Raw genomic sequence first — 17,991 nt, 5'->3', positions numbered from 1 at the left:
TGGCTCGCAGTCGGCGTTCCAATTCATCCCAAAGGGTTCGATGGGGTTGAGGTCAGGGGTCTGTGCAGGCCAGTCAAGTTCTTCCGGAACCGATCTCGACAAACAATTTCTGTATGGCCCTCGCTTTGTGCACGGGGGCATTGTCGTGCTAAAACAGGAAAGGGCCTTCCCCAAACTGTTGCCACAAAGTTGGAAACACAGAATCTAGAATGTCATTGTATGCTGTAGCGTTAAGATTTTCCTTCACTGGATCGAAGGGGCATAGCCCAAACCCTAAAAAACAGCCCCAGACCCCTATTCCTCCTTAACCAAACTTTACAGTTGGCACTATGTATTGGGCAGGTAGCGTTCTCCTGGCATCCTCCAAACCCATTGCGCATGGTGATCTTAGGCTTGTGTGCGGCTGCTCGGCCATGGAAACCCAGGACAGACCATTTTTAGCACTAGATGGTCCCGTTCGGTTGACCGGGGAAGCTCTAGCAGAGCAGAAATTTGACAAACTGACTTGTTGGAAAGGTGACATCCTGACGGTGCCATGCTGAAAGCAACTGATCTCTTCAGTAAGGCCTTTCTACTGCCAATGTTTGTCTAAGGAGATTGCATGCGGTGTGCTTGATTTTATACACCTGTCAGCAACAGGTGTGGCTGAAATAGCTAAATGCACTAATTTGAAGGGGTGTCCACATAATTTTGTACATATAGTGTATCTCTATCTAACTTCTGTTATGTTACATTTCATTAAAACCTATCAGGTCCTACACATTCCCAAACTATGATTATCTCAGAGTTTTACAGTCAGAATATGGTGAGAAAAAGCCGATGAGATTAGTTAACTTTCAACTCTATACCCCCTGTACTCAGCCCTCCCGTCTTCTCCTGTGCCAGGTTCATTAAGTGGTTCATTAACTCCAGTAAAGTACAGTCTCACATAATCCATGCACGTTTTATTAGCATGTTTAAGAGTATGTTTTTACATGTTGTTCTCAGCATAAATACAGTGTGCCAGCTGTGTGCAAAACAACATGTGTTTGTGTCTGTGCATGTGTGTGTGCCTGTGTGTGTGTGTGTGTTTGTGTCTGTGCTGTGTGTGTGTCTGTGTGTGTGTGTGTGTGTGTGTGTGTGTGTGTGTGTGTGTGTGCAGGGGCGCCGCCAGGGATTTTGGGCCCCATGAAAGTATATCACATTGGGCCCCACCACCACAGGCCACACCAACCCTGCACATTTGCTGTAACCACACACCTCCAGAACCCAATCGACCCATTCAAAGCCTCAAATAACTCTACCTTTGCAGGCTTGCAACTCTCTTGTAGTCCAATATTTACTGTCCGATATTTACTGACAGTGAACTGTGAAAATATAACACTGTGCAGACATGCATACAACATTCTGCATACAGTGGAATTCACTATTTGATGCAGGACTGATCCCCTCTATAAGAAATGTATTAAAGGTCATTTTTTACAGTCTAAATGTCATTTTAATGGTAATATTCTTGAATGGAAAATTCTCTTAACATGAATGAATAACTTAAAATAAATATAACTTTAATATACATTAACCTCTTCAATTAAAATAAAAGAACATGATCATCTATAGAATGATACAACAAACTAAATAATCAAATCAGCAGCAGATTTGTGAACTAAGTATACAGACCAACTAGAAAATAAGCAGCTGTAAAAGTGGAAATGGAAATGAAAAGGCCTGATGTTGGTGCTACAGGAAAGGTCAAGGGGTCACCAAATCAATAGGTTTCTTCCACTTGGGGTCTTGATTGTGCACAACACATTTGATGGTAATCCAGCCATTACTTTGAGATTCATCTTGTTCTCTGTCTGTTCTCAGTCTTGTTCTCAGCCTGTGAACATCATGTAGTGTAGTGATGTAGTGATCCAATATCCACAGCCATACCATTTAACAGTTATCACTGGCCCTTACTCAGCCTTACTCACCAAGAGCCTAGCGCCCAACCTTCTTGCTGGCAAAGTCACTGATCAAGTCTAGCTAACTGACTTTCAATGGACAGCATGGCAAGACTGCAAAGCCTGTCCTGGGACATAGTGGACCTCAAATAGTTGTTTAAATCAGTTTTAGCTTACTGAAAGCTCTCTCACCCCCATCAACAGTCACAGGCAGTGTGCAAAATATACATAAAGCAATGCACACTTCTCCAAAAATGCTTTTTCTGCTGCATTTTACAAATTGCATTCAGGAGACAAAGAGGGAACAAGTTAGGGGGGGAAGTGGCAGCATATACAGTGTTCAGGTGTCAGGAGACAAAGAGGGAACAAGTTAGGGGGGGAAGTGGCAGCATATACAGTGTTCAGGTGTCAGGAGACAAAGAGGGAACAAGTTAGGGGGGGGAAGTGGCAGCATATACAGTGTTCAGGTGTTAGGAGACAAAGAGGGAACAAGTTAGGGGGAGGAAGTGGCAGCATATACAGTGTTCAGGTGTCAGGAGACAAAGAGGGAACAAGTTAGGGGGAGGAAGTGGCAGCATATACAGTGTTCAGGTGTCAGGAGACAAAGAGGGAACAAGTTAGGGGGAGGAAGTGGCAGCATATACAGTGTTCAGGTGTCAGGAGACAAAGAGGGAACAAGTTAGGGGGAGGAAGTGGCAGCATATACAGTGTTCAGGTGTCAGGAGACAAAGAGGAACAAGTGGCAGCATATACAGTGTTCAGGTGTCAGGAGACAAAGAGGGAACAAGTTAGGGGGGGGAAGTGGCAGCATATACAGTGTTCAGGTGTCAGGAGACAAAGAGGGAACAAGTTAGGGGGGGGAAGTGGCAGCATATACAGTGTTCAGGTGTCAGGAGACCAAGAGGGAACAAGTTAGGGGGGGGGGAAGTGGCAGCATATACAGTGTTCAGGTGTCAGAAGACCAAGAGGGAACAAGTGGCAGCATATACAGTGTTCAGGTGTCAGGAGACAAAGAGGAACAAGTTAGGGGGGAAGTGGCAGCATATACAGTGTTCAGGTGTCAGGAGACAAAGAGGAACAAGTGGCAGCATATACAGTGTTCAGGTGTCAGGAGACCAAGAGGGAACAAGTTAGGGGGGGGATGTGGCAGCATATACAGTGTTCAGGTGTCAGGAGACAAAGAGGAACAAGTGGCAGCATATACAGTGTTCAGGTGTCAGGAGACAAAGAGGAACAAGTTAGGGGGGGAAGTGGCAGCATATACAGTGTTCAGGTGTCAGGAGACAAAGAGGGGACAAGTGGCAGCATATACAGTGTTCAGGTGTCAGGAGACAAAGAGGAACAAGTTAGGGGGGAAGTGGCAGCATATACAGTGTTCAGGTGTCAGGAGACAAAGAGGGGACAAGTTAGGGGGGAAGTGGCAGCATATACAGTGTTCAGGTGTCAGGAGACAAAGAGGGGACAAGTTAGGGGGGAAGTGGCAGCATATACAGTGTTCAGGTGTCAGGAGACAAAGAGGGGACAAGTTAGGGGGGGGGGAAGTGGCAGCATATACAGTGTTCAGGTGTCAGGAGACCAAGAGGGAACAAGTGGCAGCATATACAGTGTTCAGGTGTCAGGAGACAAAGAGGGGACAAGTTAGGGGGGGGAAGTGGCAGCGTATACAGTGTTCAGGTGTCAGGAGACAAAGAGGGGACAAGTTAGGGGGGGGAAGTGGCAGCATTTACAGTGTTCAGGTGTCAGGAGACAAAGAGGGGACAAGTTAGGGGGGGGGGGGGAAGTGGCAGCATATACAGTGTTCAGGTGTCAGGAGACCAAGAGGGAACAAGTGGCAGCATATACAGTGTTCAGGTGTCAGGAGACCAAGAGGGAACAAGTGGCAGCATATACAGTGTTCAGGTGTCAGGAGACAAAGAGGGGACAAGTTAGGGGGGGGGGAAGTGGCAGCATATACAGTGTTCAGGTGTCAGGAGACCAAGAGGGAACAAGTGGCAGCATATACAGTGTTCAGGTGTCAGGAGACCAAGAGGGAACAAGTGGCAGCATATACAGTGTTCAGGTGTCAGGAGACCAAGAGGGAACAAGTGGCAGCATATACAGTGTTCAGGTGTCAGGAGACCAAGAGGGAACAAGTGGCAGCATATACAGTGTTCAGGTGTCAGGAGACCAAGAGGGAACAAGTGGCAGCATATACAGTGTTCAGGTGTCAGGAGACAAAGAGGGAACAAGTGGCAGCATATACAGTGTTCAGGTGTCAGGAGACCAAGAGGGAACAAGTGGCAGCATATACAGTGTTCAGGTGTCAGGAGACAAAGAGGAGACAAGTTAGGGGGGGGGGGGAGTGGCAGCATATACAGTGTTCAGGTGTCAGGAGACCAAGAGGGAACAAGTGGCAGCATATACAGTGTTCAGGTGTCAGGAGACAAAGAGGAGACAAGTTAGGGGGGAAGTGGCAGCATATACAGTGTTCAGGTGTCAGGAGACAAAGAGGGGACAAGTTAGGGGGGGGAAGTGGCAGCATATACAGTGTTCAGGTGTCAGGAGACAAAGAGGAGACAAGTTAGGGGGGAAGTGGCAGCATATACAGTGTTCAGGTGTCAGGAGACAAAGAGGGGACAAGTTAGGGGGAGGAAGTGGCAGCATATACAGTGTTCAGGTGTCAGGAGACAAGTTAGGGGGTGAGTGGCAGCATATAGTGTTCAGGTGTCAGGAGACAAAGAGGGGACACGTGGCAGCATATACAGTGTTCAGGTGTCATGTTGAAACTCAGGTGTCAGATCTCTGGAATACGTCGTGATCAGTGGTTGGCACACAGAAGGGACTTGATCCTCACTAATCTGACCAACTTTAGGAACATTAGAAAATTATTCTACAATTTTTGCAGTGGTGTGAAACCTAGTGTCCAAGTCACTTATGATGTTGTCTATAGCAGTAAAAAACACTGTTCCGAAACACCTTTGCTGCACTGTCCTGAGCTGTCTCCTCTTGAGAGGTCTCATCATGATTGTGGACTTCAGGAAACAGCAGAGGGAGCACCCCCCTATCCACATCGATGGGACAGTAGTGGAGAGTTTTAAGTTCCTCGGCGTACACATCACAGACAAACTGAATTGGTCCACCCACACAGACAGCGTCGTGAAGAAGGCGCAGCAGCGCCTCTTCAACCTCAGGAGGCTGAAGAAATTTGGCTTGTCACCAAAAGCACTCACAAACTTCTACAGATGCACAATCGAGAGCATCCTGTCGGGCTGTATCACCGCCTGGTATGGCAACTGCTCCACCCACAACCGTAAGGCTCTCCCGAGGGTAGTGAGGTCCGCACAACGCATCACCGGGGGCAAACTACCTGCCCTCCAGGACACCTACACCACCCGATGTCACAGGAAGGCCATAAAGATCATCAAGGACAACAACCACCCGAGCCACTGCCTGTTCACCCTGCTATCATCCAGAAGGCCAGGTCAGTACAGGTGCATTAAAGCAGGGACCGAGAGACTGAAAAACAGCTTCTATCTCAAGGCCATCAGACTGTTAAACAGCCACCACTAACATTGAGTGGCTGCTGCCAACACACTGACTCAACTCCAGTCACTTTAATAATGGGAATTCATGGGAATTGATGTAAAATATATCACTAGCCACTTTAAACAATGCTACCTAATATAATGTTTACATACCCTACATTATTCATCTCACATGTATATGTATATACTGTACTCTATATCATCTACTGCATCTTTATGTAATACATGTATCACTAGCCACTTTAACTATGCCACTTTGTTTACATACCCTACATTACTCATCTCATAAGTATATACTGTACTCAATACCATCTACTGCTTCTTGCCTATGCCGTTCTGTACCATCACTCATTCATATATCTTTATGTACATATTCTTTATCCCTTTACACTTGTGTGTGTGTATAAGGTAGTAGTTTTGGAATTGTTAGGTTAGATTACTCGTTGGTTATTACTGCATTGTCGGAACTAGAAGCACAAGCATTTCACTACACTCGCATTAACATCTGCTAACCATGTTTATTTGACAAATACATTTGATTTGATTTGATTTGGAATCTCTTCCATTTCCTCTGGCGGCTGTGTTCCTTGCTAAATTGAGGTGCAACATCCATTTGGGGAGAAACCAGTGTTGCCTCAGACAGGAGAGACTCCCATCCATCTCTAAGAGCCTCTTCCTTTAAGGCTCTGATATTGGCTGGCTTTGTGTCAAGGGAGATTTTTCCTGACTGGAGAATCACATTCCCGTCCTCAATGTATTGCAGTACCTGCAATTATGCCAACTGACATGTCATTCAACACAATGCTGCTCACCTCCTTCTTCAGTTGGGAGTAGGGCTGGTTCAGGGGTATGGGGATGGGAGACAGGGCTGGTTCAGGGGTATGGGGATGGGGAGACAGGGCTGGTTCAGGGGTATGGGGATGGGGAGACAGGGCTGGTTCAGGGGTATGGGGATGGGAGACAGGGCTGGTTCATGGGTATGGGGATGGGAGACAGGGCTGGTTCAGGGGTATGGGGAAGGGAGACAGGGCTGGTTCAGGGGTATGGGGATGGGAGACAGGGCTGGTTCAGGGGTATGGGGATGGGAGACAGGGCTGGTTCAGGGGTATGGGGATGGGAGACAGGGCTGGTTCAGGGGTATGGGGATGGGAGACATGGCTGGTTCAGGGGGATGGGGATGGGAGACAGGGCTGGTTCAGGGGGATGGGGATGGGAGACAGGGCTGGTTCAGGGGTATGGGGAGACAGGGCTGGTTCAGGGGTATGGGGATGGGAGACAGGGCTGGTTCAGGGGTATGGGGATGGGGAGACAGGGCTGGTTCAGGGGTATGGGGATGGGAGACAGGGCTGGTTCAGGGGTATGGGGATGGGAGACAGGGCTGGTTCAGGGGTATGGGGATGGGAAACATGGCTGGTTCAGGGGTATGGGGATGGGAGACAGGGCTGGTTCAGGGGTATGGGGATGGGAGACAGGGCTGGTTCAGGGGTATGGGGATGGGAGACAGGGCTGGTTCAGGGGTATGGGGATGGGAGACAGGGCTGGTTCAGGGGTATGGGGATGGGAGACATGGCTGGTTCAGTGGTATGGGGATGGGAGACAGGGCTGGTTCAGGGGTATGGGGATGGGAGACATGGCTGGTTCAGGGGTATGGGGATGGGAGACAGGGCTGGTTCAGGGGTATGGGGATGGGGAGACAGGGCTGGTTCAGGGGTATGGGGATGGGAGACAGGGCTGGTTCAGGGGTATGGGGATGGGAGACAGGGCTGGTTCAGGGGAATGGGGATGGGGATGGGGAGACAGGGCTGGTTCAGGGGTATGGGGATGGGAGACAGGGCTGGTTCAGGGGTATGGGGATGGGGAGACAGGGCTGGTTCAGGGGTATGGGGATGGGGAGACAGGGCTGGTTCAGGGGTATGGGGATGGGAGACAGGGCTGGTTCAGGGGGATGGGGATGGGAGACAGGGCTGGTTCAGGGGTATGGGGATGGGAGACAGGGCTGGTTCAGGGGTATGGGGATGGGGATGGGGAGACAGGGCTGGTTCAGGGGTATGGGGATGGGAGACAGGGCTGGTTCAGGGGTATGGGGATGGGAGACAGGGCTGGTTCAGGGGTATGGGGATGGGAGACAGGGCTGATTCAGGGGTATGGGGATGGGGAGACAGGGCTGGTTCAGGGGTATGGGGATGGGAGACAGGGCTGGTTCAGGGGTATGGGGATGGGAGACAGGGCTGGTTCAGGGGGATGGGGATGGGAGACAGGGCTGGTTCAGGGGTATGGGGATGGGGAGACAGGGCTGGTTCAGGGGTATGGGGATGGGAGACAGGGCTGGTTCAGGGGAATGAGGATGGGAGACAGGGCTGGTTCAGGGGTATGGGGATGGGAGACAGGGCTGGTTCAGGGGTATGGGGATGGGAGACAGGGCTGGTTCAGGGGTATGGGGATGGGAGACAGGGCTGGTTCAGGGGAATGGGGATGGGGATGGGGAGACAGGGCTGGTTCAGGGATATGGGGATGGGAGACAGGGCTGGTTCAGGGGTATGGGGATGGGGAGACAGGGCTGGTTCAGGGGTATGGGGATGGGAGACAGGGCTGGTTCAGGGGTATGGGGATGGGAGACAGGGCTGGTTCAGGGGTATGGGGATGGGGAGACAGGGCTGGTTCAGGGGGATGGGGATGGGGAGACAGGGCTGGTTCAGGGGTATGGGGATGGGAGACAGGGCTGGTTCAGGGGGATGGGGATGGGAGACAGGGCTGGTTCAGGGGAATGAGGATGGGAGACAGGGCTGGTTCAGGGGTATGGGGATGGGAGACAGGGCTGGTTCAGGGGAATGAGAATGGGAGACAGGGCTGGTTCAGGGGTATGGGGATGGGAGACAGGGCTGGTTCAGGGGTATGGGGATGGGAGACAGGGCTGGTTCAGGGGTATGGGGATGGGAGACATGGCTGGTTCAGGGGTATGGGGATAGGAGACATGGCTGATTTAGTATGAATAGCTTGCTAAAAGTTTGCTGCATTGATTAAAGGGCTAAAAGAGTGAAATGCAAACACTCAGAATTTTCTGTGAAGATATTAAGTAACTAATGTTAGGGGAGAAAAAGTAGCCTATTTCACTATGGACTAAGCTAACAGGTACATTTCTAACACTCACGGACTACACCCACCTTCCTTTGTGAAAAATTGGGTGACATATCATCGCCCTTTCTTTTCTCTCTTCTGTCTTTCTTTTCATTTTTGGAAGCCAAATTGTATTTAGGAAGCTGAGACATGATGCTCCACTGCTAGCAAGTACCATTTGCACCTGGTTTGGAGACAGGACCTAACCATTTCATGTAAATAGAGGGTTAGGCAATACAGAGGCTCTGTAAATAAAATATTATATTAATGATGATAGGTTAATAATTTTATATAACATTTTTTTTACCTAATGTTCTAATAATTTTTTAGGGCCCCTGTCAGTCACAGGCCCTTAGAATCGTCCTAACTTTCCCGGCGCCCCTGTGTGTGTGTGTGTGTTTGTGTGTGTTTGTGTGTGTTTGTGCGTGTGTGTGTGTGTATTTGTGTGTGTTTGTGTGTGTGTGTGTGTGTGTGTGTTTGTGCTGTGTGTGTGTGTGTGTGTGTGTGTGTGTGTGTGTGTGTGTGTGTGTGTGTGTGTGTGTGTGTGTGTGTGTGTGTGTGTGTGTGTGTGTGTGTGTGTGTGTGTGTATGTGTGTGTGTGTGTGTGTGTAAGGATATGTGAGGTTGGTGATCTCAGTGCGTCTGATCCTGCGTGTGTCAGATCCAGCGGGTGTAGGGATGTCTTGGAGGTGCAGGTAACGAGACACCAGAGGACTCTGACCACAGGGCTGGAAACAGACATGCTGGAACTCTGGACCTGCTCCAATGTAGTGGGACTGGAACACACAACACATTACAACTAATACTAAACACACAACACATTACAACTAGTACTAAACACACAACACATTACAACTAATACTAAACACACAACACATTACAACTAATACTAAACACACAACACATTACAACTAATACTAAACACACAACACATTACAAGTACACATGATAACTACACACACACCTTGACAGCTTTACCATTTTTACACTATGGTGCCGACCCAAACAGTACTGTTCTGGCTCAGATATTTTCTTTCCAGCGTTCCAGCAGGGTTCTGTCAACTACAGTGGATGCATAACCAGGCCAGCCTGGTGCAGATTAGCTTGACTTGGCTCGACCCAGCTCAGTAGAATTGGGTCATTGTGTTACTTCTCTCTGAATCAACGTAGCATACCATATTGCTGTCTTACCTCTCTCTTGCGGTCCATCCTGGAGTCAGCATTAGCAATGCTTCCTCTCTTCTGCTTCTCTGTGCTGCTGAGACTTAGTCTCCTGGCGCTGGACACCAGCTCTTCAAACTCCATCTGCAGGTCTGACACACACACACACACACACACACACACACCGAGTGATTATTGTATAGTGTGGGTATGGTTACAACCAGAGTCACTGCAAAGTGGAAAACTTACCATAAACCTCATTATCATGGGAATTCAATGAAACTTTTCTTCAACAATGTGCATTTTGAAGAGGAAACTATTTATATATTGCTCTGTTTTTTCAATTAGACCATGGCATTGTTACATATTTGTTTCTGATTGAAGGCCATTCTAGAGCGTGCATTATTTCCCTATAACGCACGGTATATCAGCACGGTAGAATTCAATGGCTATAGTTCATTCTTATGTTCCATACTGCTTTTGGCAGCAAAATCGAATTGAAAACATTATTGACATTGTTGAATTAGATTTTCATAATAGCAAGCTAGGACTGATGGTTTGGTTAGCTAAACTAGCAAGTCTGTTTGGTTACCAAGGCAACTACTGTAGCTATCTAGTAAAGTTGCTTCCTGCTTCAGTGGATATTGAACACATTTCTACTGGCAAATAAAAACATTTTTAGCAGAAATGTGTTAAATTATAGCCATGGTACAGTATATAAGAGATAATCAACTCAGGGCTCTATGCGTTCGTGGAACACACCTTCCAAGTCATTTATTATTTTCCATAGAACACACAGCCTCTCGTTGATTATCCCTTACATAATCCGCTCCTTATAACGGACATCGTTGAAGAACATTTTCAGATTAAATCACAGTGCAAGAATATAATGAGGTTTATGGTATTTTTTGCACTTCGCACAAAAATGTTGCCCTAAATCTATGGATCAGGTTGGCACTGGACTAACCTCACGTGCAGGCTATTGTGCACAGCACATAAAAGTCTGGGATATCAAACACTCAAAATTGGCCTTAGTGGGAGTGACCATAGAATTCTATGGGAGTGACCTACTGAGTAAAGTATTTGTCATCATTTAACTTCTTGCGGATCAGTGGGACGCTACCGTCCCACCTGGCCAACATCCAGTGAAATTGCAGAGCGCCAAATGCAAATTAAATTACTATAAATATTAAACTTTCATGAAATCACAAGTGCAATACATCAAAATAAAGCTTAACTTGTTAATCCAGCGTGTCAGATTTCAAAAAGGCTTTACGGCGAAAGCAAACCATGCAATAATCTTAGGACAGCGCCCATCACACAAATGCATAACAAATAATTTTCGACCAGGGAGTTGCGGAATGAAAGTCATAAATAGCGATATAATATATGCCTTACTTTTGAAGATCTTCTTCTGTTGGCACTCCAAAAGGTCCCAGTTACATTACAACTGGTCCTTTTGTTCGATAAACTCCTTCTTTATATCCATAAAAACTCTGTTTAGCTGGCGCGCTTCAGTCAATAATCCACTCGTTTTCCCTCCTTCAAAATGCATACAAAGTGAATCCCAAACAGTACCGATAAACTTATCCAAACAAGTCAATCAACATTTGTAATCAAACATTAGGTACCCTAATACGCAAATAAACGTACCCTAATACGCAAATAAACGATAACATTTAAGACGGAGAATCATTATTGTCTTTACCGGAGAAAAATACCAAAGAACGCGTTCTCATTCACGCGCTTGGAAACACTACAGCCAAAATGGGACCCACCTAGAAAAACTACAATTTCTGGCTCATTTTTCCAGAAACTCTTTCTAAAGACTGTTGACATCTAGAAATCGGGCACGATTTTGCCCTATTATACAAGTGCCAACCATTGAAATCAGTGGTAGGATGAACATTTTGGGGGTGGTTTGTCCTCTGGGTTTTGCCTGCCATTTCAGTTCTGTTATACTCAAAGACATTATTTTAACAGTTGTAGAAAATTTAGAGTGTTTTCTAGCCAGAACCAATTATATGCATATCCTAGCTTCTGGGCCTGAGTAGCAGGCAGTTTGCTTTGGGCACGCTTTTCATCCGGACGTCAAAATACCGCTCCCTATCTCAAAGAAGTTAATTTAAGCAAATCACACGACTGCGAAGAGTGGCTCTGTGCTTGTGGTGTGCTAGCGTACAGGATAGGGTTAGGGGGAAGGCGTCGTAGAAGATGATTAGTTGGTAGATTATGCTGATTAAGCCAATGTCTATGCGGCGGGAGTTTCTCTTGGCTCTTTGTATTGGCTAACGAAGGCCGAGTTTGATGCTTTGGTAAACCAGACTTTGGGTGAAAGTGTCTGGGAACGAGATTAGTACTGGACAGATGATGTATGGCTGCACAGTGTGACAGACCCTGTTCAAATCCTCATGTCGCCACTTCTAACCCCAACACTCACTACACTAGGGTCAAATAGAGGAAACATTATACCATACACACACACATACCCACACACACCTGCTCTAACAGGTGGGCAGGCAGGAACTCAGATATTAGGGTTTCCAGAGCTTGTTCAGTTAAATTGTGTTCAGAGCTACAGATGAAGGAGAGATTTGTACCCCTAAACCCCTAAAAACACTGCCTGCCTGCCAGCTCTCTCTCTCCCTCTCATCCTCTGTCTCTCTTTCTGTCCGTCTCTCTCTTTCTGTTTGATCTCTCAATGTCTCTCTCCCCCTCTATAGTGTGTTTGTCAAAGCAAGGCAAGGCAGTGCTCTTCCATAGAGCAGACCTGATCCCCAGCAGCTGTTGCTGTGTTAAGGTGGATCAGGGTTTTCCCCAGACACAGGCTGCTTCCTAAATACTATTCCACATGTCGTGCACTATACAGGGAGTAGTGTTTAATTTGAGACACAAGCACAGAGAGAGACACAACACCTGTTCACATTCTGCAACAGCCACTAACTAGACCCATTACAACACTACACAACTCCCTAACAAGACACATAGTATATAATAGGTTATAAGCCACTTAGCAGACGCTGTATCTAAAGCGATTTACAGTACAGTGAGTTCACACATTTAGTCAAGAGAGAGAAGAGATATAGACATTAACAGTTAACGCTGTGTTCTGTATTTTCAGAAAGTGGACTGTCTTTATTTTGTGATAAAAGTATACTTTTCAGACCATCTTTGGAAGAGAAGCGATCATAAGACAAACACACCAAAGGGGAGGAATTGTCACGCCCTGATCTGTTTCACCTGCCTTGTGATTGTCTCCACCCCCTCCAGGCGTCACTTATTTTCCCTGGTGTATATATTCCTGTGTTTCCTGTCTCTCGGTGCCAGTTCGTTTGGGATGTTTTTCAAGTCAACCAGCGTGTTTTCCCGTACTCCTGCTTCTATTCTCTTTTTGCTCATCCTCCCGGTTTTGACCCTTGCCTTGCCTGTCCTGTCTCTGAGCCCACCTGCCTGACCACTCTGCCTGCCCCTGAGCCCGCCTGCCTGACCACTCTGCCTGCCCCTGAGCCCGCCTGCCTGACCACTCTGCCTGCCCCTGAGCCTGCCTGCCTGACCACTCTGCCTGCCACTGAGCCCGCCTGCCTGACCACTCTGCCTGCCCCTGAGCCTGCCTGCCTGACCACTCTGCCTGCCCCTGAGCCTGCCTGCCTGACCACTCTGCCTGCCCCTGAGCCCGCCTGCCTGACCACTCTGCCTGCCCCTGAGGCCGCCTGCCTGACCACTCTGCCTGCCCCTGAGCCCGCTTGCCTGACCACTCTGCCTGCCCCTGAGCCTGCCTGCCGACCTGTACCTCTGTTCCCTCTGGATTATCGACCTCTGCCTGACTTGACCTGTCTTCTGCTTGCCCTTGTTGGAACATTAAACATTGTTACTTTGACAGTCTGCATCTGGGTCTTACTTTGATACCTGATAAGAACATGACCCGTGGACCCGTAATGTTTCATCAGGAAGTTACTAAAACCCACTGATATATCAAGCAAAGCATGGACCACACATCTCTTCTAGCCAGGGAGAGTCAGTGAAACAACCAGCTCAGTGTTCATGTAAACAGACAGACAGACAGACAGACAGACAGACAGACAGACAGACAGACAGACAGACAGACGCTGAAAAGATCATCAGCAACATCAAAGTCATGTTGTAACATAGCCTGGTCTAACCTGGGGTGAAGTCATGTTGTAATATAGCCTGGTCTAACCTGGGGTGAAGTCATGGTGTAACATAGCCTGGTCTAGCCTGGGGTGAAGTCATGTTGTAATATAGCCTGGTCTAACCTGGGGTGAAGTCATGGTGTAACATAGCCTGGTCTAACCTGGGGTGAAGTCATGTTGTAATATAGCCTGGTCCAGCCTGGGGTGAAGTCATGTTGTAACATAGCCTGGTTTAGCCTGGTCTAGCCTGGTCTATCCTGGGGTGAAGTCATGTTGTAACATAGCCTGGTCTAGCCTGGGGTGAAGTCATGTTGTAACATAGCCTGGTCTAACCTGGGGTGAAGTCATGTTGTAACATAGCCTGGTCTAGCCTGGGGTGAAGTCATGTTGTAACATAGCCTGGTCTAGCCTGGGGTGAAGTCATGTTTATTACATAGCCTGGTCTAACCTGGGGTGAAGTCATGGTGTAACATAGCCTGGTCTAACCTGGGGTGAAGTTATGGTGTAACATAGCCTGGTCTAACCTGGGGTGAAGTTATGGTGTAACATAGCCTGGTCTAACCTGGGGTGAAGTCATTTTTTTATTTTTTTTATTTCACCTTTATTTAACCAGGCAAGATAGTTGAGAACAAGTTCTCAGTTACAACTGTGACCTGGCCAAGACAAAGCAAAGCAATGCAACAGAAACAACAACACAGAGTTACACATGGAAAAAAAGCATACAGTCAATAACACAATAAAAAAAAAAAGTCTATATACAGTGTGCGCAAATAGCATGAGGGGGTAAGGCAATAAATAGGCCATAGTAGCAAAGTAATTACAATTTAGCAGATTAAGACTGAAGTGATGGATGAGCTGATGATGATGAGCAGATGATGGTGTGTAAGTAGTGATACTGGTGTGCAAAAGAGCAGCAAAGTAAATAAAAACAATATGGGGATGAGGTAGGTAGAATGGGTGGGCTATTTACAGATGGACTATGTACAGCTGCAGCGATCGGTTAGCTGCTCAGAGAGCTGATGTTTAAAGTTAGTGAGGGAAATGTAAGTCTCCAGCTTCAGCGATTTTTGCAATTCGTTCCAGTCACTGGCAGCAGAGAACTGGAAGGAAAGGCGGCCAAAGGAGATGTTGGCTTTGGGGGTGACCAGTGTGATATACCTGCTGGAGCGCGTGCTACAGGTGGGTGTTGTTATCGTGACCAGTGAGCTGAGATAAGGTGGAGCTTTACCTAGCATAGACTTATAGATGACCTGGAGCCAGTGGATCTGGCGACGAATATGTAGCGAGGGCCAGCCAACTAGAGCATACAGGTCGCAATGGTGGGTAGTATAAGGCGCTTTGGTAACAAAACAGATGGCACTGTGATAGACTACATCCAATTTGCTGAGTAGAGTATTGGAAGCTATTTTGTAGATGACATCGCCGAAGTCGAGGATCGGTAGGATAGTCAGTTTTACTAGGGTAAGTTTGGAGGCATGAGTGAAGGAGGCTTTGTTGCGAAATAGAAAGCCGATGCTAGATTTGATTTTGGATTGGAGATGTTTGATATGGAGTCTGGAAGGAGAGTTTACAGTCTAGCCAGACACCTAGGTATTTGTAGTTGTCCACATATTCTAGGTCAGAACCGTCCAGAGTAGTGATGCTAGTCGGGCGGGCGTGTGCGGGCAGCGAACGATTGAAAAGCATGCATTTGGTTTTGCTAGCGTTTAAGAGCAGTTGGAGGCCACAGAAGGAGTGTTGTATGACATTGAAGCTTGTTTGGAGGTTAGTTAACACAGTGTCCAAAGAAGGGCCAGATGTATACAGAATGGTGTCGTCTGCGTAGAAGTGGATCAGGGAATCACCCGCAGCAAGAGCAACATCGTTGATATATACAGAGAAAAGAGTCGGCCCGAGAATTGAACCCTGTGGTACCCCCATAGAGACTGCAAGAGGTCCGGACAACAGGTCCTCCGATTTTACACACTGAACTCTGTCTGCAAAGTAGTTGGTGAACCAGGCGAGGCAGTCATTTGAGAAACTAAGGTTATTGAGTCTGCCGTTAAGAATTACGGTGATTGACAGAGTCGAAAGCCTTGGCCAGGCTGATGAAGACGGCTGCACAGTACTGTCTTTTATCGATGGCGGTTATGATATCGTTTAGTACCTTGAGTGTGGCTGAGGTGCACCCGTGACCAGCTCGGAAACCGGATTGCACAGCGGAGAAGGTATGGTGGGATTCGAAATGGTCAGTGATCTGTTTATTAACTTGGCTTTCAAAGACTTTAGATAAGCAGGGCAGGATGGATCTAGGTCTGTAACAGTTTGGGTCTAGTGTGTCACCCCCTTTGAAGAGGAGGATGACCACGGCAGCTTTCCAATCTTTAGTGATCTCGGACAAAACAAAAGAGAGGTTGAACAGACTGGTAATAGGGGTTGCAACAATGGCGGTGGATCATTTTAAAAAGAGAGGGTCCAGATTGTCTAGCCCAGCTGATGTTGTAACATAGCCTGGTCTAACCTGGGGTGACGTCATGTTGTAACATAGCCTGGTCTAACCTGCTCTAACCTGGGGTGTAGTCATGTTGTAACATAGCCTGGTCTAACCTGTGGGGAAGTCATGTTGTAACATAGCCTGGTCTAGCCCGGGGTATAGTCATGGTGTAACATAGCCTGGTCTAACCTGGGGTGAAGTCATGTTGTAACATAGCCTGGTCTAGCCTGGAGTGAAGTCATGTTGTAACATAGCCTGGTCTGACCTGGAGTGATATCCAGAGTGACTGTAAAGAGGGGGAGTGGACAGGTCTGAGAAGTGACCAATAGGAACTCCAGGCAGTGCCCATTCTCGCTTTCGCTCTCTCTCTCTCTCTCTCTCTCTCTCTCTGGTCTCTTTCACACCTCACTAAGCCTTACCCTGAAACGGTCTGAGCTGGAGCTATCTGAGACTATCTGTAGTAGGGTTCCTCTGACACCTCCACCCTGACCTGAGCTGACACCTCCACCCTGACCTGAGCTGACACCTCCACCCTGACCTGAGCTGTAAGTGACAACCTAGGCTGTGACTCTCTGTCACCTTTTACTGCTGCTGTGACAGTATGTGTTAGGACCCAGGAAGAGACGCTTTAAAGAGCTGGTTTACAGCGGGACAGTCTGAGTGTGTGTTTTCTGTGTCCTCTCCTTGACTGCTGTTCCAGATCAGACTGTTCTATTCCTCTTCACAGGATACTGTTGTTTCATGGTGAGTCATGTTACATCTTCAATCATCATCATCATCTTCCTTCAGTAACAGGATATGAGTAAAAGCCATTTTGATTCTGGAACAACACATCTTCTTTGTGTTCTTCACTGTAAGATGATGTTTGATCTCTGATAGCTGATCCAGTGTTGTTGGAGACAGGGCTGCTTATCTGGTAGTTAGACATGCTGTGTGTGTGTGTGTGTGTTATTTATAGTGCAGGGCTAATGTTATCGGCTCCATCCCTAGAGCTCCCCAATTACGGTGGAATTTAGAAAGCAAGAGCTAGACCCAAACAGTCTAAACCTGGGCTAAGAATAACTGACCTTAAATATCATCCATCCACACACAGAGTAAACCTGCTCATTTCACTACAAGACAGAACGAAGCAGGAACACACACACATACACACAAACACAGATACGCCTCCACCCAGGAATGCTTTTAAAGAGTGGTGCGCTGGCTGTGTGTGTGTGTGTGTGTGTGTGTGTGTGTGTGTGTGTGTGTGTGTGTGTGCCTGCGTGTGTGGAGGAAGATGTCAGGGCAGCCTAATAGTGGATGTAGCACTGTGTCAGCAGGAGAAGTGGTTCACTGGAAACACCAATGGACAGAACCAACATGGAAATCCTATTCTGATCCTGCCAATGAGGCATTCTAATCTCTGCACCCAGAACCCAATCTCACACAAGAGACTATAGAGGCATTACAACTAACCACTGGTGGCTGGCGGCACTTTAAATAGGAGGAAGGGTTCATAGTAGTGGCTGGACCAGAACGAATGGAACGGTACCAAGCACATTAATATGTGGTTCCATATGTTTGCTGCCACTCCACTCGTTCTGGTCCAATCAATACTAGGAGCCGCCCTCACCTGCCTCCACTGTAACTAACCTGCTGGTTAACCA

At 47.5% G+C, this 17,991-nt stretch overlaps 1 protein-coding gene across 1 annotated transcript in view; it reads right to left on the bottom strand.

Annotated features, from left to right (window-relative positions):
• Positions 1-17,991, bottom strand: part of LOC110506788 (protein FAM227B) — a 93,060-nt gene that overhangs the window by 1,190 nt on the left and 73,879 nt on the right. Inside the window, exons 10-11 of the mRNA XM_090238982.1 lie at positions 9,752-9,873; positions 9,179-9,336 (exon numbers count right to left, since the gene is read on the bottom strand). Coding sequence (XP_090095108.1) covers positions 9,179-9,336; positions 9,752-9,873 — 280 coding nt within the window. The remainder of the gene's footprint in view (positions 1-9,178; positions 9,337-9,751; positions 9,874-17,991) is intronic.

Source organism: Oncorhynchus mykiss, chromosome 6 (assembly GCF_057628025.1).
Source record: "Oncorhynchus mykiss isolate SJ-2025 chromosome 6, ASM5762802v1, whole genome shotgun sequence".
Classification (NCBI taxonomy): domain Eukaryota; kingdom Metazoa; phylum Chordata; class Actinopteri; order Salmoniformes; family Salmonidae; genus Oncorhynchus; species Oncorhynchus mykiss.
This window is presented reverse-complemented; position numbering and strand designations above follow the sequence as displayed.